The 26,409-nt window shown below is 43.7% G+C and overlaps 1 protein-coding gene across 1 annotated transcript in view; it reads left to right on the plus strand.

Annotated features, from left to right (window-relative positions):
* Positions 1–409: 409 nt before the first annotated feature.
* Positions 410–26,409, plus strand: part of COLEC10 (collectin subfamily member 10) — a 37,379-nt gene continuing 11,379 nt past the window's right edge. The window contains exons 1-3 of the mRNA XM_036264315.1: positions 410–649; positions 22,342–22,413; positions 23,777–23,848. Of these exons, the coding sequence (XP_036120208.1) occupies positions 502–649; positions 22,342–22,413; positions 23,777–23,848 (292 nt within the window). The 5' untranslated portion in view covers positions 410–501. The remainder of the gene's footprint in view (positions 650–22,341; positions 22,414–23,776; positions 23,849–26,409) is intronic.

The raw sequence follows: 26,409 nt of genomic DNA on the forward strand, positions 1-26,409 counted from the left end.
AGGTCATGGAGAGCAGGGGTAGTTTTGCTGTTCAGCTGCCACACACAGGTAATCCATATTTCCTCGTGGAAAAGCTCAAAGCCATGCGTACTGCTCACGTGACGTGAAGGCGATAAAGAAATCTCTGGCTCAACCTTTCTGGAATCCCATCATTTAAATGCAATCCAGGGTATTACGTTGTCAGCTCATGTACTGAGCAGAAGGCATCTCTATCGACTCTGTTCTCTGGAATGTGTCTACTGACCTGCACACTTGGCTGTTTAGTTCAGAGATAATTTTCAATAAACTGTTGTCACTTGAAAATAAACAGTCTGGACAATGTATGGCCCGTTTGGAATACTGAGAAAATAAACAACCCAGGATGTGTCTTCTTGTCTTTGCAGGCCTTTTGGGAATGTGTGCTCCCGAGACTTCGCTTTCTTCCCCAGAGAGAAGATTCGATTTCAAATAAAGCTGATTATTGCGCACTTCTGAGCAACTCTTGTTTGGAGAACCTCAGCAATGGGTGGCTTCGCAGTCCCACTTCAAAGACACGAGTTCATCGTCCTGGTGCTCCTTCTCCTGCAAATTCAGAGCCTGGGTCTGGACATGGAGAGCCATCCTACCGCTGAAGTCTGTGCCACCCACACAATTTCACCAGGACCCAAAGGTAACGAAAGAAAAAGAAAAATGTCATCCCTGATAAGTAAGCTCTTTCTTCAGCTCTCAACCCCATTCCGGCTCTCAATGACTTTCTTTTCTCCCCTCCCTAGTTCCTCCTACTTTGCTCCTATTTGGGCAAATCAGTGGCCTCTTACTTATTTATAAATCTCCCTTGATGTTTGGTAAGATAATTTTAGGAGGGAGTGGAACCCCAGGGAAGGGGTGTGGTGGGACTGACTCGGGGCAGCGGGAAATAGCCTCTTCCACGCCGCTCTAGAGGAAGACCCATGAGCGAGACATTCGGCTTCAGGAATCTTTCCTTCAAAGCCCAACTCCTTTCTCACACTGCGTCTGCTTCAGCTACTAGGCAAAAGCTCAGGGACGCAAATAATAAACCTTTTGTACGTTTCATAAACTAATGGGCTCCTGGGTTCCAGAGCAGAGGAAAAGTTTTGTCGAGGATTGGAGGTAGTATAGAAGTGAACATTTCTTTATTTGAAAGTGACATCTTTGGGGCCAAGCGCCTTCAGCTGAAGGATGATAGAACATTGCAAAATGTTCTCAAGCGGAGCCGATGTGCTTCAAGCAACTGGTTGATAAAAAATGCCGCTGTTTTCCTGGGTGCAGCTCTGACCCTTAGCTGTGGAAGGGTCACCGCAGTACACATTGGTGCTCTCTCATTAGGAATTCATGCTGTTTCTCCAGGCTACAGAGCGGAAGAATTACAGCTGCTTAAAATCTTCAGCAGAAAAAGGGTCTTTCCAAAAAAAAAAAAAATTCTAGAAATACATCACCCTAGCCTTGTCAGTTACTTCAATGTGTACTGCTTAAAGTGCATTTTTCTTAATCAGTGAATTAATTTCCTCATAAGACTGCAATCCAAGTTTTAATCTCTGATACCACAAAATAAATGCAGGGAGAACAATGAGACCTCGGGGCTTCCTAATAACTTCTTGGGTGAATAAATGAATAATGTGAGGGCAGATGTTTAGAAAAGAAAGTTTTGATGAGAAAGAAAGTGTTTACTTAAAACCATTACTGAACTTTCCCTAGCGTATAGGAGACTTTGTATTAGTCTTTGAAATTATTCCTAGGGTATCACGGAAAAATTAAAAATGTTCCTGCAAATAGGAGAATCCATTTGATAATAACACTGTTAAGCCCTTTTCTTGTTGAGAAACTACAGTTTTCAAACTGGAAAAAGAAAGGACAATGTGATGTTAAAATAATGTTCAAAAGAGAATGTTCAGCAATTCTCTTCATTCTAATTCAGTAAATCTATATTGAATACCTACGAAGTGCCGGCCACTATTTTAGGCACATAGGCCTCAAATAATATGTATTAATGTCATGAGCAATGGGGAGATATGTGATTTAGGAGGGAGAACAGAGGGCAATTAGTATTAGTGAGATGCCCGCAGGGTGTCCATCATGAGTCTTTCTACCCTCATTTCTTTGCTTAACAGAAACCGTCCCCTTTCCCATTAGAAACTCTATTAAGATTTCAAACAATGGAAACCTTTTGAACTCTCAACCTGAGCCTGTGTAGAGATGATTACAAGCCACAAATGTGACGGAATGAAGTAGGGAGCGCTCCTGGGAAAGAAAGATTTAGGGAGTTCGCACTGACCCTGGGTTCCTGCACTGAGTCTGTAAGGAACCTGGTGTGATGTCTTGTTCTTCCCCCAGGGCCTGGGAACTTTGCTTCCAATACAGTCTAAGTTCCTTTCTTATGAAGGAGATTCCAGGACTCTGGGATGGACTGACTACCCAAGTCCCAAGCATATGGAAGATGCTAACGTTTTCCAGCTAAGGAAGAACTTGTCCTAGGAACAGCAGCTACATTTCCAGCTGGGTATTAGATTGCAAACCCTTGGGGTCAGGGCCTGGTCAGCTCAGTGTTTTCTCTGCAGATCGCCTGTATGGACACACGGTGCAGTATGACCATGTTCCCCGGGCCCTGCCTCTGCTCTGGGCACTGTGCTAAATGTTGTGCATACAATGAAAAATAAGACATCACCTTCTGTCATCATATGAACTGTGATCTACCCTACCTAGTTCCTTCATAAGCACAGTGACAGCTTCTTTCCAGTCCTGAACCAGGCGGATTTATCTATTTAGCACTACAAAATGAAAAAAAACGAAAAGAAAAAAAAAAAAAAAGACAAAGCTTGGTGGCCAAGTAAATATTTTAAAGAGCTATTATTTCTGTTCAATATATTTTTTTCTAAGATTAAGCTGGTCTTTACTTTTCTCCATGGCTAATCATTGCAATATCGCATTTATTAGCAGTGTGCTCAGAAACATCTAGATACTTTGGGAAATAGACAATACAAGGAGCTTTCTGTATATTCATTTTAGAGGCTGGGAACTAAAAAGCTATTTAGCATTGTAGCTGCAAAACCAGTTAGGTTAACCCATCATGTAATATGCTGTCCAATAGAGAGACACCATATTGCACTGTGTGTATTTCCCAATGACTTAGATTCAATCTCTTTGATCTTCAGTATGTGATTATATCTATTTATACTTCAGATGTTTTTTTTTCACTTGTAAAATGGGCCTTAATAATAGACCTGTTTTAAAATAATATACGATAATCAATACAAACTTTTAGTTGTGTAGACATCATCAATAGGTATTTATTTATCATTTCTTCTCTCCCTACTGTTGGGTAACAATTTCGAGAATGAGCCTTGTTCCAGTGATCAAAACTTCTTTGTGTAAAGACATCTTTATTCCTCCTTCTGTGCCTTAAATGTATTCTTTTATTCTGCTTAGTTGGAAAAACGTTTTGGGTGTTGTTTTTTTGTTTTGTTTCTACCTTGGTAGTTTCTTGAAACAATTCATGTGAAATTCTGACCTCTAGTGGTTTGACTTAAAAACAACAATGACAAGAAATTTTAACAGGAAATAAGTTAAAATTGTTTTAAACCAATGAGAACTAGTGAGGCGATGCTCTACAATGTCTAAGGACCTCTGAAATACACTATCTGGTTCCATTTTCACCATTTCCCCATGTGGTAGCCATTGCAACGGGAAGATAAGGAAACGAGATGGATGAGGCCAAGCAGAGTGCCCAGGTCTTGCGAGTAGACACACTCTAGTCAGGCACATGAACTTCACCTCTAGCCTCTGGCTCCCGGTGCAGAGTCACTCTGCGACATCCACTGGTTTCTGTTAGGACCAAGTCTGAACACACTGTCGGCTGACCCTTGTTTGATAAGAAATGGACAAGGCAGTACCTAAGAACACACAGCTCATGGAACTTCTCAGCCCACCGTTGTACTGGACACCAGAACATGCCCAAAGTGACGACAGGCCTCCTCGATGATTAATTCCCCTGCTTCACTGTTTGGAAGTTAATGATACTTTGCCTTTTGGCTTCTGCTCGCTTTTCAGTGTAGGCGTTCTTTCTTCCAATGACCTGGAAGATCCTTTGCAATGCATCCTGCTTCTCCCTGTGCCCTCCGCGTCATTCCCGACCTCTTTCCAAAGGATGTTTGCCCGACATCCTTGACTTGTGTCTCACTTCTGACCGAGGGACTTAGCCCTTGAAGTTCCCTCTGTTTGGCCCAATCTTACTGCAGACCTTCCCAAGGATAGTTCCCTCTTTATTCATTCAGGTTTTAGCTCAAATGCCATTTGCACAGGGAGGTCACTCTCTGTCATAGTTTCCCAGACACTTTATTACTTTCAAGGACTTTTACTAAATGAAAGTCTCTGGTGTAGTTATAGTCACTCCTAGATCGCAAGCTTCTGGGGTATAGGGACCCTGTGCATCTTGCTGAGTGTGTTTTCCTGCCGACGAGAAGAGTTCCTGGCACATGGTGGGTCCTCAGTTAGATCCCCATCATTTCAGCGGAATGACCTATCCGTCCAGTTCCTGAATGCCCGCCACGTGTGTTCTGCGCTGGCAAAGAAGACACTGCCCCTTTTATGCAAATACTTCCAAAAGGAAGACTGGCCTTGGGGGCCCACTGTAACTGCACCATTTCTTCACTGGTCAGAGCACTTCCCCACTGGTGGCCACCGATTTTCTGCAATTACAAGGGCACCGTGGCTTCCCCGATGGCCGTCTCAGCCTGAGCTGGCCACTAACTCAACACCACTGCACTCAGGAAGGACAGCTTTTCACTGATTGCTTCTGGGGACACGCAACTTCTGCAAGTCACTGTCGTGACTCCTCCACACACGTGGCCTGCGATGAGCCCATGGGACCAGGGCAGTCTCTCCTCCCTTCAGCCTGACTCCAACAGCAACCTCTGTCCTCACAGTAGGAGCAGTGACACAAACACATTGAACAGCTGCCATTCACCTTGGCATTGCGTGTTTGCAGGCATCTTCAAGTTTGATGACCTCAGTAGACTCACAGGGAAAAAAACGCAGTATGATGACCATTTGACAGATGAAGAAACTGAGGTTCAGAACTGCTCAGTCACTGGCCTAAGGCCACACAGCTGGCAGGTGGTAGGCTGGAACTCCATCCTGTTCCAGTTGGACTCCACGCCCTAATCAGCAGAGGGGCCCTGGGCAGCGCTGGCTGCCCCGCAGGGTTTCATGGCGCCGGATGCAATAGCTACTGCAGTTTTGCCTCCAGCTCTTACTGGTCCCAATGGAGCTCTTGCATGGCTAGACCAAGTGGCACATGTGAGTGGCAGACGACAGGGTGTGCCTATGGCTTCGCCAGGAGGGAAGCCTTCCAGAGCCCCCTCTGTCTCCTGAAATAATTCTCTCTCAGCCAAGCCCTTCGCCTCCAGAAAATGGACTTCCACCTGACCACCCAGCGTTCTGCTGATCGCGGCTCAGGATCCCAGCAACGGACACAACCTGAGTCGTTTCCCAGGGGTCTTCTCAGCCTCCAAACAGGCCTTCCTGTGACATCATCAAACGGGTGGTCAGATATGCCCAGAAATATCTGGGTCACTTTCACACTCAAATTGGGAGTCTCGCCACCTGTACAGTAACTCTCAGAGATACTTTGGTTTAACCCCAGTTATTTTTACGTTTGTGAAAGCTGAAGCCCAGAGAGGTAACCACGTGTGTTCTGTCTGCACCACACAGCTGCTCCCTAGAGGCAAGTCTGGAGTTAGAGCTCAGGTCCCCAGCCAGTCATCAGTCCCTTCCACCAGGTGTATCACTGCCCTCGTGCTCTGTCATTCCCGTTAAGTGGGAAATGATCCTTCCTTCCATTTTATAAATTAACATTAGAAAAGAAGTTCCGTGAGCTCCATGTATAAACATGGGGCAGAATTGTTTTAACTCGGTCACCTTGATATAATTTAAGCTGCTAATTTCTTTCTGGTGCCTTTATCAGAGAGGTTAAGCATATAGTTAGTTTTGAAAAACTTTTATATCAATTGTAGCAATTAACTGGATTCTTTCATTGTGAGTTGTACTATGTACTTGATGCTTAAGGACAGATCGAAATTGTAAGTGGCTTGTCTTTGTTTTACTTGATATTTCAGTGTGTGGGTGTTCTGAACCATGTTCCTCCCTCCCTTTCCTTTGGGCAGATGCCAAAAGAACATTTCAAGGTTGTGTCGAGGCGAGGACTAGAACTCTAGTCAGTCAAAGTGTGGGCGAAGACGAGTCAGGAAGTACTGAATGGTAATGACAAAAACGATTATTTTGTTTCATTTTAGTAAGAGTGTATCCTTTACCACTGCCATGTCTCTGTCCAACTCTCTTACATAATAATCTGGCTATGGATCCACCACCACCAGGGACCATACTAATAGGTACTTGCATGTTGGTCAAGGTCATGGGCTTTGGAAACAGTGTATGGTTTCGCCACCTCCTATCTGTGTGATCTTGAGCTTCAATGTCCTCACTTTTTAAATGATGATAATGATACTGCCCATCTCAAACGCTTAATTTGAAAATTAAAACATGTTTACCATATTAATTAGCTATCATTGTTTAGCTTCCATTGTTATTACTGGTTACCACCCACTTCCCCCATGCACCTCCCCCGGGTTGTAAAGATGATTCAACAAATAGAAATCTACCAGGGAAATGCCACTGTTTCTGCTCCTTGCTGCAATTTCCTGACTATTTTTCATCCACTGCAACGTCAACTCTTGTTCATCGATAGCTCACAAACCTGAGAGCGCCCATCATCTTTGTAACATTGCCTTCTTTCTGTAGTTCTGCCGCTGAGCCTCATGCTTGGCGAAATGGAAATGACAACCCTGTAAATACCCCAGAGGCGTAATCGGGTTAAATTGGTTAAGGCACACAGAACCAAGCCTCAGTTTTCTCATCGGTAACATGGGATGTAAATATTGTGTGACTGCTTCACAGGGTTGTGGTGAGGAGAAATGAGTTAAGCCACCAAAAGCACTAAACACAGTCCTTGACACAAAGTAAAGGACCCTAAATATCAGCAAACCACACATTAGCAAGACCCAAGGGAAATGATTTTTTTTTTTTCCTTTGTTGTTGTTGTTGTTGCTCTTTTTCCTTCCTTTAAGGACTATTTCCCTTTAGCTACTGTCTGTGCCCCAGGCCGACAGTTCTATTGGCCTTGGGGTTATTGACAATATGTGTAGATGTCTCTCGCTCTTACAATTTGCATTTAAGAAATTCCACTTCGGGAAGCTGTCTCAGCTCTGTTAGAAATGGTTCGCTTGGGCCTCTCCTCATCTCTTCCGGATGTTCCAACCCATCACCAGCCTGTCTGGTTTTCCCAGCACGTATTTGATGTGCAATACCCTATAATTTCACCAAATTCTTTAAATTATATTTTACAGCTTTCTCGGCTCTTTCATAAAAGAGTTGTAAATATACACAGTAAAAATCCGACACTCAAAAGCTCAAGTGAAGGAGCCTCCAAATAATTTCATTGTTTTCAAATCATTTATCGTGATTGTTCTTGATTTGAAAACTCTGACGCATCATTGCAGGTCTCTTGGGGCCACTTGACAATGCTTGTACCTGTTAAACAAGTTATACGAATATGCGTCTTCAGAATTTACGAAGGCTTTATCCATTATTTTGTTTCAGGTCCACTTACATACTGTAGGAATTATTATTTCTATTGAAAGAGAAGGAAACCAGAGTACTACCCTTGCAGGCCATCTGACTGCACAGCTCTAAGCATGTGTTCTGAGGCGGAACCCTCTGCCCATTCTCCCTTCCTCACTACGAAGGAAGTAACCCTAACTGACTCAGCCAATGAGATGTGCTAAGATCCCTTAAGTGAGACATCATCTCAGGCAAAATCAGCCATATCTTGCTTAATAAGACAGGTTAGACGCACGGATGATACCAAATTCCTTGAAGAGATGACTCACTGTTGACTTGAAGAACTTCTAGATTCTAAAGGTCATTTATTTCACCTCGCCCAGGGATGAGTGTATGTGCAAGACATTAATAGTATTGGGTGAGTCAGAAATCATTTCGATGATGTCCTGCCTGGCCTGAGATGACAAATATCTAGGAAAAATGTCGACATTCAGAGTGAAAAGCCCACAAAGAGGCCATGGCTCTCTCATCAGACCACATGCTGAGTGTCCAAATGACAGGAGAGCCAGCCAAAAGGCGGAGACCTGTGTGTCCAACGGGAAGCAGTTGGGAGATGGAGTGTGGCAGTAAGTGTGAGAATATGCACCAGACAAAAATGAAAGTCTCCAGAGACACTGGGAGACTTTGATATACCTTAGAGGAGGGTCTCTGGAACTGATGATATCAAAACGATTTGCCCGTGCCACCCTAGCACTTGAAGAGCAAGGCTGCACAGTGCCACCGGTGATCATGGGGCAAAGCCGGCCCTAGACCACAGACACAGGAACAAAGCCCCCTTCGAGCGTTCAGAGGTAAGGGACATGACCTGCTTCCCTAGACTGGAGCACTCCTAAGGTGACACTTTACTTGTCAAAGTAAAATGGGCTCAAAGTTTTGATTAACTTACTTATACGTTCATATGTGTGCGTGTGTGTGTGTGTGTGTGTGTGTTTTCATGATCAGGGAAGCCATGTTGTTATTATTCTAATGTGACCCAGCCACACTAGCATGCAACTTCTTGCCCCCTCTTTCTGATTCTATAATGTTTTAATTCTGTACAGATGAGTGTACGCAAACCAAAAATTCCCAGCATTTACTGTTGCCAAGGCATCCCTGTACCTGCCTATAAGGCTTTACTGGTGGGAAATGTTCTCCTATATCTCTTCCTGTCTTACTTTTTGCAATTAAACATGTGAGTGGGGTGGAAGGTCAGGACACAGTACTCTGGCATGTCAAAAACTATCATTATGCAGCAAAATTTTCACTCAATTTTCTGGTGAGTATAGACTGAGTCTTGGAGCAGGGGTATCCAACAGAGGAGGAACTGTTATCCTACCTCCTTTTAGGTAAATAGAGTAGATTCTTTAATAAAGTAGAGCACAGAATTATTTCCCCTACTCTAGCTTCAATGGCTTTAATGTAAATGGAAACTTGATACATTTTGTTAACCCAGATTTCATTATACCTTGGGTTTCCTTTCCTCTTCCTCCTCCTCCTTCTTTTTTCTTCTTCTTCACTTCTTTCGGTTTTTATAGCTATTTTGTAGAAGTTGTGAGATTGTATTAGGACTTACCAGCCTAATGATAGTTTAAACCAGAGAAGGCAACGGAAGTTTTTGAGTAGAAGAATGAAATAATTAGATTGTTTTTCTGGCAGATAAATCTCTGGGCAGAGTTGAAGATAGACTGAAGGATGTGAGACGGTCCTGGTGGGACATGAATTAAAAACAAGAGATGATTAGGGTTTTTGAGATAGGGAGAAGGGAGTAGGGTATTATTAGAGGGATATTTCAGAAGCAAAATTTGCAGGTTATAATGAGTTCTGAATATTATTTGAGCTGCCTATGGACATTTAGGTGAAAAGCCCATAGGAAGTTGGAAAAAGGTACCATAAATATTTCTTAGGCATTGCCTCTCTACAAAAGCTAATCATACACCCTATAGTCTTGACCTATGGCTTTTATCTTCTGTGATAGTCATCAATCAGGACATTTCCATTCTCACTGAGTGTTGGGATGTCCATGGAGCGGGATATTAATGTATAAAATAGCATCATTATCACATATTTAATAACAATACTACTCTCTTTTTCTTATTGGTTTTTCCCCACTTTGTAGTAAGAGGAATCTTAGACAGGATGTTGTATGTCACCCCTTCAGAGTGTTGTGAACATTTTTTTCCCATTTTTTGTTCAGATAGAGTGGGAGGAAGAGAGAGAGAGAAACATCGTCGTGAAAGGTTCACATTGAGTGACTGCCACCCACATGACCAACCACGGCCGGGGACAAACTGCAACCGAGGTACATGCCCTTTGTGGGAACCGAACCTGGGTCTCTCTGGCCCACAGGCTGAGGCTCTAACTGCTGAGCCAACCAGGCCAGGGCTGTTGTGAACATTTCGATGCCAGAAGCACAGATCTCTGGAAGCACAAATAGGCATCAGCCAGGAAGTTGCAAATCTGCACAGGTGAGGTATAGGCTAAGTGAAACATGGCTTCCCATTGGCTGCTTCTTTTTGTCTCGAATTTTGAGCGGTTAGAAATTCTCGGTGGCCTATTGGATGATACCATTATGATGCAGTACTTCTCCAGTATGCATTGTATTCCAGGCACCATTCAACCCTTCCGCATGATCACATTGGCTCCTCTCCACAACACCTAGAGGGAGCTATTTCACTATTCTGACCTTCTGATGAGGAACCTGAGTGTTCAGGAATTTAAGTAGGTTACTAAAATCTCTCAGCCGGTGAGTGATGGAGCCAGGAGCTGAACTAAGCACTCTGGTCCCAGACCCCACGCTCCTAGCCGCTGCACTGCGTTGCAGAAGCATGCCACTTAGTCCTGGATGGATAGGTTTTTCCTGGCATTTGTTTCTACTGCCTTGGCTGTGAATTCATTTTAATAATGAATGATCTGTGAAGGCAAAAGAAAACCTGCCCAACAAATCTTAATGTTGTATTTTTCATTAAGTACAATGTTAGTTGTTATTGTTTTTTTCTTCCCTGTTACTCAGACATGCAGTGACTGCAAAAGACTTGAAGGCCCGATGTAGTCATTCTTTTTAAGCCAAATAAGCCTGAAGACAAACAGTTGGTGCTTTGTAATTCAAGTAGGAAAGATTGTAGGATTCTTGAAATCCTCACTCTTTTTTGTTTTTTGGCTGGGTTGCACAGGGATGAATTAAAGGGCAAATCAAGTTCACGGGTCTCTAGAATTGAATGGGCACAAACAAGGCATTGGTTGACATCATGGTCATGCACATGAATGACCAGGCTTGGGCCATACTAAACACCCAATAAATATTTGCTGTTATCGTGATAGGCAGTGATAGTACCGCCAAGATAAATTAATCACAATAATCTCCTCACAGATTTTATTTTTTTTTGCATTTGTGTAGCACATTAATATTGAAAATACTGTTAGCCCAGCTGGTATGGCTCAGTGGATTGAGCATCGTCCCGTGGACTGAGAGGGCCTGGTTCAATCCCCGGTCAGGGCACATGCCTGGGATGCAGGCTTGATCCCCAGTAGGGGGCGTGCAGGAGGCAGCTGATAGATGTTTCTCTCTCATATCGATGTTTCCATCTCTCTCTCTCCCTTCCTCTTTCTCGCTAAGAAAAAAAATCGATGAAAGCATATTTAAAAAATTTTAAAGAAAATATTGTCAATATTTCATTGTATTCCCTTATTTGTATGTTATCCTGTCATGTGAGGAGACGTGAGTAAAAGCGGTCTTTTCAGCCCGCACCACTGATCTTTCCACAGGCTCACCTTGTGAGATGCCAACAAAACACGCGGCAATTTCCGTAACACTCACGACGTTGACAAGGTCTTGTTCCGTGCTTTCTTCCAGCCAACTTTTAGGCTTAGATCTCATGAGATGCGGTGCTGTTTCCCGAGGACCCAGCCAGGACTTGATAGCCAGTAGCAACTCAATAAATATTTGTTCAGGGAATGAATGAGTGAGCAAACTGTGAAGGTTTGAGCAACTCTTGCGAATAAATGAAGTACAGAATAGCTGCCCTTATCACAAAGAACTTACACTCTAACTAGTTGATATCAATACAAAAAATTACATACGGTGCATGTTTAAATAATGCTTCAAGGCAGCAGTTAGGAAGCAGTAACAAGGAACCATATGGTGAATTGCCAAGGAAATAATTTCGTCAATAAATTCAGAGAATTTAGAATTTAATTTCAGACAAGACTCATGGGTAGTGTTTATAGGGGAAAGAAAGCCACGGTTCCTTTATATAATTTATGACTTATTTTTTTAAATTGCAAGAGTATTTCATGCTTGCTGTAACATAACATTTATAAACATGTACAAAATATATACAAAGACAAAGCGAACGATCTCTCTTTTTCCTGCGACCCTTCCCTTTCCACACCCACTTCTTCCCTGTAACCATCATCAGTAGCCTGGTGCTAACATTGATTCTTTATTTATTCCGCTTATTTATTCTTTGTTCTAAATGGGATCATAGGCATGTGATTCTCTCTCTCTCTCTCTCTCTTTTTTTATCCTCACCTGAGGACATTTTTCCATTTGTTTGTTCAGACAGAGTAAGAGGGAGAGAGAGGAAGAGAGAGAGAGAGAGAAACATTGATGTGAAAGGGACACATCGAGTGGCTGCCACCCGCACGACCCAACCAGGGCCGGGGACAAACTGGCACCGAGGTACATGCCTTAGCAGGAACCGAACCCGGGCCTCTCTGGACTGCAGGCCGATGCTCTACAGCTGAGCCAAAGTGGCCAGGGCAGCATGTGATTCTCTAAGAGATATTCTTTACATAGTGTAACATGGAGCTCACGCTTCATCCAAAGATTTTTCTCAACTCATCTCATTACTTTTAGTAGCTGTATCGTATTCTTCCTTGTATTTTCATCAGTTCTATGATGACAGACTTTAAGGTTATTTATGGTCTGGGTTTTCTGCCACTACAAACAAATATTCTCATATATACATTTGTTCTTACAGTTATTCCCATTAAAATAGGTTCCCTAAGGTAAAATAGAGTGTGCGGATCTTTGCTTTAATCATTATTGACAGATTACTTTCCAGAATTATTGTAGCCATTTACATTGCGAAAAACAATGCCCAATTGCTATACACACACACACACACACACACACACACACACACACACGGCATCTTTAGATGCAATTGGTCTTTTTAAATTATTTCTAAATCTGATGGCAAACTCTGATAGACATTGAGAGATATGCATGTTTTTCTGACTAATATTGAGTCTGGGCATTTTTCAGCTATCATTGTTTGTATTTGTACTGCATCTTTTTATTTCATTTATTGTCTTTTTGCAAGGCAATTTGCAAAACCTCTTTGCATATTAAGAATATTGATCATGTTTGCCCTGGCCAGTCTGGCTCAGCAGTTAGAGCGTCGGCCTGCTGTCCAGAGAGACCCAGGTTTTGTTCCCACTAAGGGCGCGTACCTCGGTTGCAGTTTGTCCCTGGCCCTGGTTGGGTTGTGCGGGTGGTGGCCACTCGATGTGTCCCTTTCATATCAATGTTTCTCTCTCTTCCTCTCTTTCCCTCCCACTCTATCTGAACAAAAAAAGGGAAAAATGTCCTCGGGTGAGGATTAAAAAAAAAAAGAAGAAGAATTTGATCATTTTTATGTCTTAGTGTTTGATTTTTTTCCCTTTGTCTATCAGATATTTGTTTATAAACTTTCTACAGCCTGGGGCAAATGTAAATTTACAGTTGTGCATATGGAAAATAATACAATTATGAATGAATAATAATAATGTAGGAATAAACTCTGTTTCACGTACTCACAATGTAGACCTACATTTGCCCACCTAGTATGTTCATGTGGCATCTTTCCTCACGTAAAAGGACTTCATGTCCTACGTGGTCATCTACGTTTATCTTTCCCGTTATGACCTCTGGGCTGTTTCTCTGAAGACATGAGTTTCAAATAAAAAGGACAGCATAGCCTTTCAAGAAGGCACGGATACAAAGACGTTTCCATGGACAACGAGCAAACAAGGCGGACAGGACGAGAGGGGGTGCAGGGAAGACAAGGCCCGGAAGGCCCCGCGAAGCTTGTCTGCGGAGCTCAGTGCCGGACTAGTCAGTCTGCACTTGGCTTGTAAGCACAGAGGGACCGCTGGAACGTTTGCCTGGGGCCCTTTGACAGTGACCACGTGATTTTATAAAGATTAGTTTGGAAAAGTTAAATTCAAATCCAAGGAAACCAACATTTCGGGACTATTGAACAGACATTATCCGAGGCCCTGGGAGTCACCGGTGAATAAAACACCAGCGAGACCATTGAGGGATCCCCTGCCAGGACCAGAGGGTACAGTACGGGGACTTACAAGGTAAAATAAAGGCAGTGGGGATGGGAGGAAAAAGAAATATGGACACGAGAAAAAATAAGAATCCAGATGGGAGTGAGGAGGGAGGCAGAGTCAAGGCCGATGGGTATCAAGCCTGAGAGATGAGAGGTCGGCAGTGACATCGGTTGACATGGGCAAATTAGAAGAGGAAACGCAAGCGGTGAGTTGGAGGGAGCAGCTGGGACAGGTGTGTGTTGCCTGTGCCACCTTATTAGAGTCCAAGCCATCGCCACAGACACCCCAGCGGACTCCAACCACTCACTAGTCACCCGTTATTGAGAATGACATTTCAATCAATGACTAATTCATTTGACCGTATTATCATTCAGCTCACAGTTACCTATCTTGTCTTGAAGGATATTATTTCTTTTAATTTGAAAACCTTAATTGAGAAAACACCTATCGCATCTCAGACCCTGTGCCATCTCAGAAGAAAGTCACATCTCATCCCTGACCTGTCCCATTGTCTAGGACACCGTGTGGGGCCCCTGTGAAGTGTCAGAGGAGTCCCTTCAGACGATGAGATGAATCCTGACTGGTGAAGAGGGGGTGGGGCAGGAAAGTCTGTACATTCGGGCAGTCCTGGGTAGACCAGGGAGCTCAAGAGCTGAACCTGTAGAGAGCATGGAGTTGGACAGAAGATAGAAACCCATGTGAACTTCCATTCATGGGAACATTCTAGTACCAGCCTGCCTGAATAGAATGACACTTCTGCATTTTAGCTGTTTTCTTTTTCACTTACCTTGAGGTGTAAGTTCACTCTAGTGGAGCTCAGTGCGAGAGATCCCGTTTACCTCTTCCTGGGAAAGAATCAGGGGGAGTTTCAGGTGTGGGTGGGTAAAGTGAGGTTTTCTTCTTTATGTTCCCATAATAGCGATGCTTCCAGAATTTGGCAGAGTAATTATCGGTTCACATGCCCGTCATCTCCCGGGGGTTTGATCTCCTCAGAGCAAGAAAGGCCCTTATTCTCCCCATCGGTGTCCAGTAGTTACTAGTAACAAAACGTGTGTTTGCAAGTGAAGAAAAACAAACCTAAACTAGTTAAACAAATAAACCAAAAGAGAAGGGGAATTAATACACTCACATGATAGGGAAGGATTCAAGCTGAGCACAACTTGGTTCTGCTTTTCTCCATAGTGACTTCATGCTAATGAAGGGTCACCCTTGTAGTGGTTCAGACACTTCGGTAATAGTCCACCTTTCCTGCTAGCCCTGCAGAAGGAGCAAGTCTCCATCTTTAAAACAGTTACAACTGCTCGAGTGACAGAGGAGACTCATCTACAAATGGAGACTTATTGGCCCTTACTGGGTCACACGTCTATTGTTGACCTGGGTCCTGTGGCTAAGGTCCAAACCACAGGGACCGAGAAGAAGCAAGTGTGGTTTCCCACGGGAAACTGTGGTGCGGTCACCAGAGCACAGGTAGAGGCACAGGCAATAGGCGCCCACGTACATGCAACATGCGGTGATCCGTGAGGGCAACTCCGTGCAAGGAACCCCCTGCGAACTTTGCCTCATGACATCATTACACTTTCCGGTAACTCCGTGAGAAGAGCATACCCATCTCAGTCTTCCAGGAGAGGGAACTGAAGCCCAGAGGAGATTATTTACGATACAATAAAAGGGCTGTGACCGTGAACTCGTTTGCTAGGACTGCCATGACAAAATACCACCAACTGGGCGGCTCCAACAACAGGAGTTTATTGTCTTTCGGTTCTGGAGCCTGGAAGTCCAAGGTCAAGGAGTGGGCAGGCTTGGTCTCTCTTCGTTAAGACCTCTCTGGGCTTGCAGGTGGCTGCCTCCTCACTGTGTCTTCACCTGGCCTTTGCAGGGACGTATGCCACCTCCCTTGTGCGTCCCTCTTTGTGCGTCCAAGTTTGCTCTTCTCATAGGGACAAGAGTCAGACTGAATCAGGACAGCCCTAACAGCCACACTTGAAGTGAATCACCTCCTTAGAGGCCTCATCTTTCAATGTAGTCACATTCGAAATACTGGGGGTTGGGGCTTCCATTTATGAAGCCCCATGGGGGAGAGGACAGAATTCAGCTTGTAATGGACTATAAAACTATTCTGCCCTTGCCCCAAGCTTCCAGAGGGGGCTTCCGCAAGTGTCCTGTCACTCGTCAAGTTGAACAGACCTGTGTTCTGAAGGCTGGGTCCCTTGGCAAATGGCATCTTGATACAGAGCTGCTGTCTTCTGTACAAGGTTCTTCCTAGGACCGCCTGTCTCTTAAGAGCACACAGCGTCCTGTGGACCAAGATGAGCTTGTTTGTTTTGTAAGCACATCCCTACTGCAGGACCAGAATAAGCAATGTTGTGTGAATGTGTCAGTATTTTTTTCTGTTCACGAGAAGCATCTTGTTTATTGTTCTTAAACAAGTTTGGCCAGGGTCTGGATCTCCATGGTCCACAGGTAAGCTGCCTCCGGACAATGACGATGGCCAACCTAGTGTCTGTGAATCATTCTTCGTTTAGGTCTTATGCTTGCTTGCTTTTTATTCTTTTCTTAAAAGAAATATAAAGAAAACTGCCCCCTTAGTTCTGAAAGGAGGAGAGAGGGCTGTGATGAGGTGTCACCATGGGTCTGTGATCTGTCTGCAGTGTACATCCACTGCTACCTCTGGGGGTCAGGGATCCTTGGTCACAGAGGCCAGGTCTTAAGTTACAGGTCACCTTCTCCCGTTGGCTCCTGTTAGCCGAGTGGTGGGTGGCAGTTCTGGGTATAAGGCCATGTAGACAGTTGAAGAATCCCACCTTCAGGCAATGGGCAGGGGCAGTACAGGTAACACTAGCCATCACTTGGCAATGCGTCTGATAGGGAATAAAGGACATGAGAAACCATTTTATTGATGTCTTCGACCCGCAATTTTCATCACAAAGCTACTAAAATAAATCAAAGTACTGTGTGTCTCAGAGTAAAAAAACAACCCTCAATTTGGGAGACTTTAGAATAAGTAAATATTCTACTTATTTCTAGTTATAGATAAAGCAGAGGCTTTGAGAGGTTAAATATCACACCTGAGTGCACAGAGCTGGAAAGCGATATAGGTAGGGTTTGAAGTCAGGATATAAGAGTGGAGCCCCGGGCTTCATCAGTACATCGTCCCAGGTCACCAGTCACTCCTGTCTTCCGTGAATGACCGAAGGAAGTTCGTCTTCTCCCACCCACTCTGGTCATGGCAGTCTCTCCGTGCATTAGCACTCCTTTCCAAAGAGAAAATGCAATTATTTGTGATGATTTGTTTTCAAAGAACCTAGGTTTACTCCTCTGAATGTCTGCTTCTCTTTCTTAGTGCTCAGTTCTTTTTTATTGGTTGTCTATAGCACAGCGTAGAGGCTCAAGAAACCACATCACAGAACTCTCTGAAGGTGACTTCAGCAAACCCTGTAGTCCATTAAAAAGTAAGATTGAGCCTTAGCTGGTTTGGCTCAGCAGTTAGAGCATAGTCCATGGGCCAGTGAGTCACGGGTTTAATTCCGGTCAAGGGCACGTACCTCAGCTGCGGATCATCCCCGGCCCTGGTCGGGGTCGTGCAGGAGGCAACCGGTCGATGTGGCTCTATCACATCGATGTTTCTCTCTGTCTCTCTCTCTCCCTCCCTCCCACTCTATCTGATTAATAGGTAGAAAAATATCCTTGGGTAAGGAATAAAAAAAAGTAAGATTGATAAAAATCTCATTATGTTTACATAGGAGAATGTTCTTACCTTTTAGAGACACTTGCTGAAATATTTAAGGAAGATTTGTTATGGTGTCTATAATTTACTTTTTTTAAAAAATCAGTAAAAATAAATATATGAAGCAAAGACAACATGTTAATTGTTAAATCTTGGCATGGGTATGCATTTATTTCTGTGTATCGTTAATTGGGTAAAAATGTTTATATTAAGTATTATAGTAAACATTTTTAAAAGTCAAGTAAGAAATTAAGTAATGAATATAGCATAAAGACTGAAGTACTGGATACAACAGGAGGTTTAAAAGAGGTGTCATTTCTGGTGATGATGATGATGACAGCAATAACCCTATGAAAACAAGAACAGATGCGTTTATGAGAGCCAGACACTGCTGAACACTTACCACGCGCTGTGTCCCGTAGTCCACGCCCATCCTAAGAAGTACGATTTTCTCCACTTTATGAATTAAACTGAGACTCAGAGAAAGGAGGCGGCCTGCCCCACCTGTCAGCACCTTTACGCGGGGCGAGCTTGAGGAGTGACGAAGGGGCAAGAGTCCAGGACACCTGGGAGGCCGGTGGAGGCACAGCAGGACTATAAACTTGTTGAATGCAGAGAAGGCAACACCAGCAGGTCCCAGGGAGGCCCGAGTGTTTTCGTGAAATGCTGAGGTTGTGCTTAGGGAAGGAGAAGAATGGGTCCACTTGAAGACCGCGGGGAATAACCGATGACCATTGAAATTTCCAACAAGGAGGAAGCAATTGACATATATGGAGAAGGATGTAAGCAGAGGTGAGAAGGGCGTGTTTTAAGCAGGTGTCTGGCCTCATTAACCCAGGGCACCATCCTACCTGTCTCACTCAATTCCAGGGCTGATCAGGGGAAGGGCTGCTAACAACTTCTCTCCAGTCTGTACGATCGTTTCGACAGTGGGGGAAGAATGAACTTTCTTCAGCATTTCCAAGACCAAGTCACCGATTCTTACTCATGACTTCCTTTGAGCAGGGGGTACTGGCCGAGGTTCACCTTTTTCATTTCAAATTAGAATTTAGTTTTAAGACTTCATGATTATTGGTGGGAGGAATCCTACCTAAGAAAAATGGGCCAACTGTGTGCTCGGCTGGAGAGTTTATCTCAGCAAGCTGGGGGCCCGGAGGGGCTGAAACAGACCGTTTCTGTAAAACTGAAATGAGTTCATTTTCGTGGATAGCTTTCGCATTTAATTTTTAAGTATAAGTAGCTATTTTTAAAAGAAGGAAAGGAGGTCTAACGCGCTCTACTAATGCACTGAAATATTGCCAAGAGGGTAAAAGCAGACCACTGTGAGCCGTGGGGGGGATCCTTTCCAAAGCTGGCGTTTATACCTCTCTTCTGTTTCCATTAAAGCAAGTCCCAAAGATCAAATGAACCGGGGACCCAAGCTGGAGGCCAGGGCACACGTTGTCTGCTTCATCTCTGCCGGCAGCCGGCTCACCACCAGGCTGGGCTGCAGGCACACAGGTCAGAAGAATGACCTTTTCCACCCTCCCAGGTCTCCCTCAGGAGCCACCAGGGAGCAGCAGATGACTAAGCCACTCATCTGGTAGCCTCCAGTTAGACACTTGCTTGAAAGTGAACAGGAAGGCTCTTAGGAAGGGGGAGAAAGATGGGGTGATAATGGTGCCCGTAACTCACATTCCTGTGGTTTCATGACTCACCACGCCCGCCTTTGGTGTTGCCTTTGGGTGAGCCTCTTGGTCCCATTGTACAGAACAGCAATCCCAAACCCAGAGATCTTAAGACAGGAATTTGTTCCCAATCATGCAGCTCCTTCGAAACAGGGGCTTTGATAACGAATGCCCTGGTTCAAATCCTGGCTGTGTTACTTATGAGCTATGTGACCCTGGGACATTCCTTAACCTCTCGTTGACTCATTTTGTCATCTGTACAATGGAGCTAACAGTAGTATCTGTCCACTGCAAAGGTGGTTGTAGGAATCAAACAATAGAAAGCATGTCAAGTAGGAGGAACCATCTGGCATACAGTATTCAATAAATGCTGTCATTACGTTTCTAAGACATTTGATGGCTCAAAAAATGTTTTCAGTTCAAATGTATTTATTAAGCACCAGAGCCAAATACTGTGCTAAATTCTGGGGATGCTGGAATAAACCACTCATGACCCCAGCCATCCCAGAGATCACAGATACACAGACTCCTTCAGCAGAAAGTGATATTTTAAACAATGAAGAATTAGTCATTAGAGGAAGAATTTAGCCTGGCTTGAGAGTGTTAGAAAGGGCTTCGTGAAGGAACATACATTTCTGACTTGACCTTTACTAAAACCCTCTGGAGAAAGGTATTCATTTTATCCAGTCTACAAATGGATGAAACAAGCCTCAAAAAGGGTCAAGGACTTCCCAAGTTTCCTCAGCTGGTGAGTGGTGAAGCCAGGTCTCAGTTGTACTCAACTACCTTACCTCAAGGGTATATTCCCTGCAAACTCTTATTGACTTAAGCCGTTGTATTCCTTTCTTCCCCACTATCTTTCTTGTTTAAAAAGAGACTACCATTCTATCTGCATCTCCCCTTTTCTCTCTGAAAAATTTAACACTGACAGATTCTCTGAAATCCACAGTGTGCTAAGACTCACAGAAGCCTAGACCAGGAGGGACAGTCATTGACCTGTTGGGATCCAGAAGGGCGGAGACATACCCGTTGTTGAATCCTAGTTCCACCACTCACAAGTTCGACAACAATGGACAGACCACTTATTCTCACGGAGTCTGAGCTTTCCCATTCATAAAATGGAGCAATAATAACTTTCATCTCTTGGAGTTGCCACGATGCTTACACTAACGCAGTGCTTGGCACACATTGTAATTGCTCAATGAACTTTCACTGTTAACTTTAGAGAGATGCCACTAAGTCCACCCACTCCACCCCTCTGTTCTGATCACACAGATCATCTGCCTGTTCTATTTTAAAAGCTTTTCCCAGAAGGAGGTTCTTGAGCTTCGAGGGTAAATTGTCCCAATGCTTGACCCATCGCACTACCTGGAAATCCAACTCTTTGTACATTGCTTATGCTTTCATTCATAATATTAACATTCTTCTCTCAGGGGGAAAAAAAAACAACACAGAGGATGGCTGGTCATAAAAGAACGTCTCAAATTTCTGTCTCTCTCCCAAAGTGTCTAATCCCAAGAACTTAATTTTTGTCTTTTGTTTTTTTCCTTTCACTGGTGATGGACAGGACCCCTCCTGTCCTGAGATCGATGCAGTTAGCTGGTCATAATATTGTGTGTGTAGTGCTCTTTATTTTCAAAGCATATTCCCATGTTTGCCTTGTTGATCCTAAAACAACGGAGAGAGGTGAGGAAGGAAGGTATTCCCCAGGCTAAGGATGAGGAAATGTAAGTATACAGCCACCATTGCTAAACACTGATCAGGTGCCAGGTCTATTATGCATATTATCTTTTTTTTTTTTTTTATCCTCACCCGAGGACATTTTTCCATTTTTTGTACAGATAGAGTGGAGGGAGAGAGAGGAAGAGAGAGAGAAACATCCATGTGAAAGGGACACATCGAGTGGCTGCCACCCGCACGACCAACCAGGGCCGGGGACAAACTGCAACCGAGGTACGTGCCCTTAGCGGGAACCGAACCCGGGTCTCTCAGGACCGCAGGCCGATGCTCTAACCGCTGAGCCAAACCGGCCAGGGCTGCATATTATCTTATTTAAACTTCTTAAGAGTCCTCTGTAATAGGGGTTAGCAGTTCATCGTGCAGGAGCAGTAAATGGGCCCCGGAAAGGGAAGTCAGGTTTCCAACTTTCTCCCGACAGTAAATGGTAAGGCTGACTCTCAAGTCCAGGTCCGTCACACTCCAAAGCCAGTAAGGTCAATCGGGGACTTAAAGACGTACTCAACCCACCGATGACTGCCGTGGCATTGAACCAGAACTTCTGATGCACAGTCCAGGGCACCTTTCATTAAACCACTCACTCAGTCCCTCTTCTCGGCCAAGGTGCTGTCACAGTCAGCCCTGCCGGGTCCCAACCTCTCCACAGAGCCGCCTGGTCCTGCCTGGAACCGGGGGGCTCCCATGCGTGCAGTCCGAGAATAATAAATGTATGCTATCTAAGCTATTTCCAGCATTTTAAAATAACATAAGTTATATTATTTTGTATATAATATCTGTTATATATATTTAAATAATATATTATTATATTAATATATTTCTATTTTTATTATATATGTTATATATAACATAAATACATATGTATACATATATGTTTACAGAGAGATATGCATGTGTACACTGCATGTATTCAATGTATATACATGCACATGCTTCAAGAATTTGCCAGAGTCTCCAACAAGAATATAGATTTATCAGACCAAACAAACTTCCCCGGGATTCATGAGCAGGATATTTCTTTAAGCATAGAGCTGGACGTGGAGAAAAGAGAAAGAGAAGAGGTACTGGGACTTTGTTTTCTTCCCCGAGTGCCCAGCCCGTGTGGGGATGTACACGTAACTCACAGGAGGCGGCAGACAAGCTCTGGGCTGCAGGATGCAGCCCCGCCGTGTTCGCCCTCCCCCGGGAGTGTGTGCGCGCCTTCCTTCTGGATCTGCTTCACTCGTTCATTTTCCATTTCACAAGGGGACGATGGTGAAAAAGGAGACCCCGGAGAGGAAGGAAAGCTTGGCAAAGTGGGCCGCATGGGGCCGAAAGGTGGGTACCATGGTATGAACTTGGCACGTGAGCATTGCTCTTCTGTTCCTGGACTTGCCCTGGGCCGTGGCAGCTTTCAGAGCCCCCTCTGCTCCAGAGATGCATGAAATGTATCTCAGATGTGAAATTACTCGCTAACAGAGTTCTTATGAGATCACCTGTCAACAGGACTCAGAGTATTTCTCAGACTTCATCCTCGGGGTGCTGGAGTGGGACTCTCTGGGCGCCCAGGGACCCGCAGTCTCTGAGGGTGTCTAAGAAGCTGTGAGTTTGGGGAACACAGCTATATTCATCGCTGCGTCTCCCCTTAGAGGCCCTGCTAAGCATCTCCTTTTGGCTGGCCTGGAACTTACAGAGGAAGATAAGAAGGAGCAGAAAGTTGTTTGGTCTTTGGGTTTAGTCACCTTTCCTCAGCACCTGGAGGGGTGAGGGAGGAGCAGGAGCAAAGGAGATGAGAATAACACATAGGCTGTTAGAGAATGTTTTTACTCACAAACCAGAAGTCAGTCTCACCAAAACATAGCTTCTGGATTGAGATGTGTAAGCATGTGTCTTTGGAGCACCAGAAATATTCCCTGCCAACTGTTACACAGTGGTGGCCCGAGATTATGGATTTTAAAATCTTCATAATTTAAAGAGAGGAAAACACTCCCTGGTCTTTGAGACCTCAAAGTAAGAAATTCTGATTTAAAATCTTTGTATACTATAAATATGTATAATATGCTATACATTTGAAAAATCAATTGCAAAATTTTTAATCACAAAAATATAGCTTTATAATTGGAAAATATTATTTAGGTTATCATAGGAAAAAAACAAAATTAATTACAATTTTGGAGGAACCTAGTGATCCCTGATCTTGTTTTTTTTGGATGAAAACTCAGTGGGACAATCTTTGATGTTCCTGTGATGAGGAGGCTTTATGATTGTACATTCTCTCCTCTCTTTGAAAGAGGCCGAGGTAGTCAGATCTGATGGGAAGGCAGGAAGAAATAGAATATCCCAAAGTGAAGCCGAAATGGATCTAGTGAGGCACAGAATTAGAACAAAATGCAAGAATTCTCCACTCAGCCCTTATCTGACCTTTAGATTAAACATTCTCTGTGGGCCTTTTAGAAATGCTGCATCGGTAAGCATCTGCATCTCACCAGGTTCAGCACGGACACACCCACCCACACTGTAATTTTAATACATACATCATAATGCTATTAAAATAGATAATATTGCACAGGATAGATACATATACCACAGCTAGGAGAATGCACTTTTTGCTATTTCCTTCTAGTGGGTCTCATATACCAGCCGCATCTTTACAGGACAGATGAAGTGTTAGGATATAAAGATGACATGCTTTGCTTTTCAGGAATGAAGGGCGAACTGGGCGATATAGGAGACCAGGGCAACATTGGCAAGACCGGGCCCATTGGCAAGAAGGGTAAGCCACACCTTCCTCTTCCCCAACAGCGACGGCAAGCAAACTGAGCATATCCTTGATATCCATAAACGGTTCTGCAGCATAAGACTGCTATTCTTTTTCTTTTAAAATATGAGTGTTCTCTTTCTTCATATCTTGGCTGTTCAGTAGTAGAAAACAATTATTCTTATAACTCAAGGTAGCAGAGGACAGTATAATTTTATTTCATGAGTGGAATAATAATAATTCTGTGTCAGAGATCTATGAACAGGACAGGAACTTGAAACACACACACACACACACACACACACACATCTTTTTGTTTTCAGTCATATCCTGATCCTGTACTTAATTATTACTTCAGTACTAAAAATACTTCTATTACATACTTCTATATAGCCTCCTTTATATTACCTAAGTACTCTTTTCCTATCTCCTCATAAAACCCCAAATCATGGCAGGTTCTAATCGCTTCTGATATTCAGCAATTCACACAGGCATTGTTCCACTTTGTTTGAAGATACAAAGTTGAATGAGAATCAAAATTTTATTGCAAGAAGCTCACAGACTATTTTTGGACACAGAACTTTTTCAGAACGAGTCATCATACTGAATGATGCTGCAGCAGAGTGTGTCTGAGGTGGATTCACCAGGGAGCCCATGAAGCTTTGGCTTCAGAGCCCCGCCCTTGTTTGGGTCCTTCCCAGACCCTGAGAGGGTCCTTAGCAATAGGTGCACATGTCTTGGTAAAGTTAAAAAGTATGACTTTTTAACCTCAACAGTTAAAATCCTGCCTCTCAAAGTTTTTAAAAACTAGCACCCCACCCGGAAAATTTTTAGACATTTTTCCCCCCAACAAGAGTTTCAGACATATTTTTCCTAATTCCTCTCCCCCCGAGATGTTAATGCCACCGTGGGCTATGTATTTGTTATGGACTGTGTATAGAGTAAGACGTCATCCTCTCAAGAACTGACTTCTGCGTGCTTGAGATGATATCATCCCCATTGAGAATGTGCAGGTTAAGATTACAGTCTTCTTTTGCTTCCACTTATCTTCATCATATTTCTCCTTGTGTTAGGTGGTTTCTGGAGTGGATGCCAGGTATTTGGGGAGCTAACTAAGAAGAACTTGAGTGGGAGAGATATTTAGTTTGAATGCATTTGTGTAGTGCACAGTTACTTCCGTGTACAGAGCACAGTTCCAGCGAAGAACTAGTTCCCAAGAATGTGCCTACTGTTACAATGTGTCAGCGAGATAACCGGAGATGCACAGCCAAATTGTAAAGGAGCGCTTTATTCTCACCGGCTGGCTGCGGAGGGCATAATCTCCCCTCAGATCAGCAGCCAGGGTTCTTCTTGCTCCTCTGATTTTAAAGACAGAAGCCCCATCCTCCTTCTCCACCCCCACCCCCCCAGGACCAGTACAATAGTGGGTGTGACAGTGATTACAGAAGTCAGAATTAGCATTATTCACCAGGCTCACGAGTACCAGCAAATGCCTGCAATTACCCATACTCGGAAATTGCAAATGCCTCCCAACGCGTGGGGCAACTATAATCTTAGGCAAAATTCCTTTGCTTCTAGGGGTAATTAACCTATTATTGGACAAATATTGAGGAAGATTCATTGGTGATAAAAATAGAGTTATTAGGCACCTTAGCCAAGAGGCTTACATAAGAATGGAATCTAGTCCCCTTAGCCTTGGGGCTCAGGTCACTACCACTTACAGTCCAGCTCTATCCAAAGTCACGATGAAAAAAGTGTGTCTGCAGAGAGTATGCCATCTTATGAATGTGTCCTGGGCCATCCAGCACAAGACACGTGTGGATGGTGGGAAAGAAACACGTTTTGAAATGAATGGGGCCAGAGCTAGTCTGTAGAAAAATTGTCCAAGTCCAACAGCTCATATATATGAAAAAGACTTTTTAGAAGTATTCTGAAATTTGACGGTATTCTTAATTTACCTACATCATCAATAACAAGTTGTGAAGATAAAAGAAACTTTTTACATTATTAATGATGGAAACATAATTCAGATTTATGCTACAGGCCATGGGAGAATTGCCTGCATTAATTCTGATGCTAGTGATTCTTAACAGAAACGTTAACGCAGGCAGTTACGCAGAATGAGCCTGTTTTTGTTATGGAAAACAAAAGTATAGGCGTGCCAGGGGGGAAAATGGGAATTCCTTAGGAGTAAAAGTTGTCACCATGGTCAAAACAGCTCTACACAAAATCTTCTCACCTTCCTGACCTCATCTCCCCTACTCCTCACCCCCTTGCCTGGGACATGGTAGATGTTCAATAAATATTTAGGAATAAATGTTAAAAAAGAACGACTAGCTGAATCAAAAAAGTCCAAAATATATTTGAAGTCATGAGCAGGCTGCCAAATTAAATAGGACTTTAGGGTTCATAATCTGGAGGAGAATGGAACCGCTCCAAGGTAAGCTACGCATTCTCTACGTCCTACTCATCCTCTCAAATCAGTCACTGGGTCCTAAGCACTGAGAGACAGAGCTGGAGCGGAAAGTCGCTCAGACTGCCCCTATTCAAGGTTGCCAAGAAGACTGGCCTTGGAA

Source organism: Molossus molossus, unplaced genomic scaffold (assembly GCF_014108415.1).
Source record: "Molossus molossus isolate mMolMol1 unplaced genomic scaffold, mMolMol1.p scaffold_m16_p_16, whole genome shotgun sequence".
Lineage (NCBI taxonomy): Eukaryota > Metazoa > Chordata > Mammalia > Chiroptera > Molossidae > Molossus > Molossus molossus.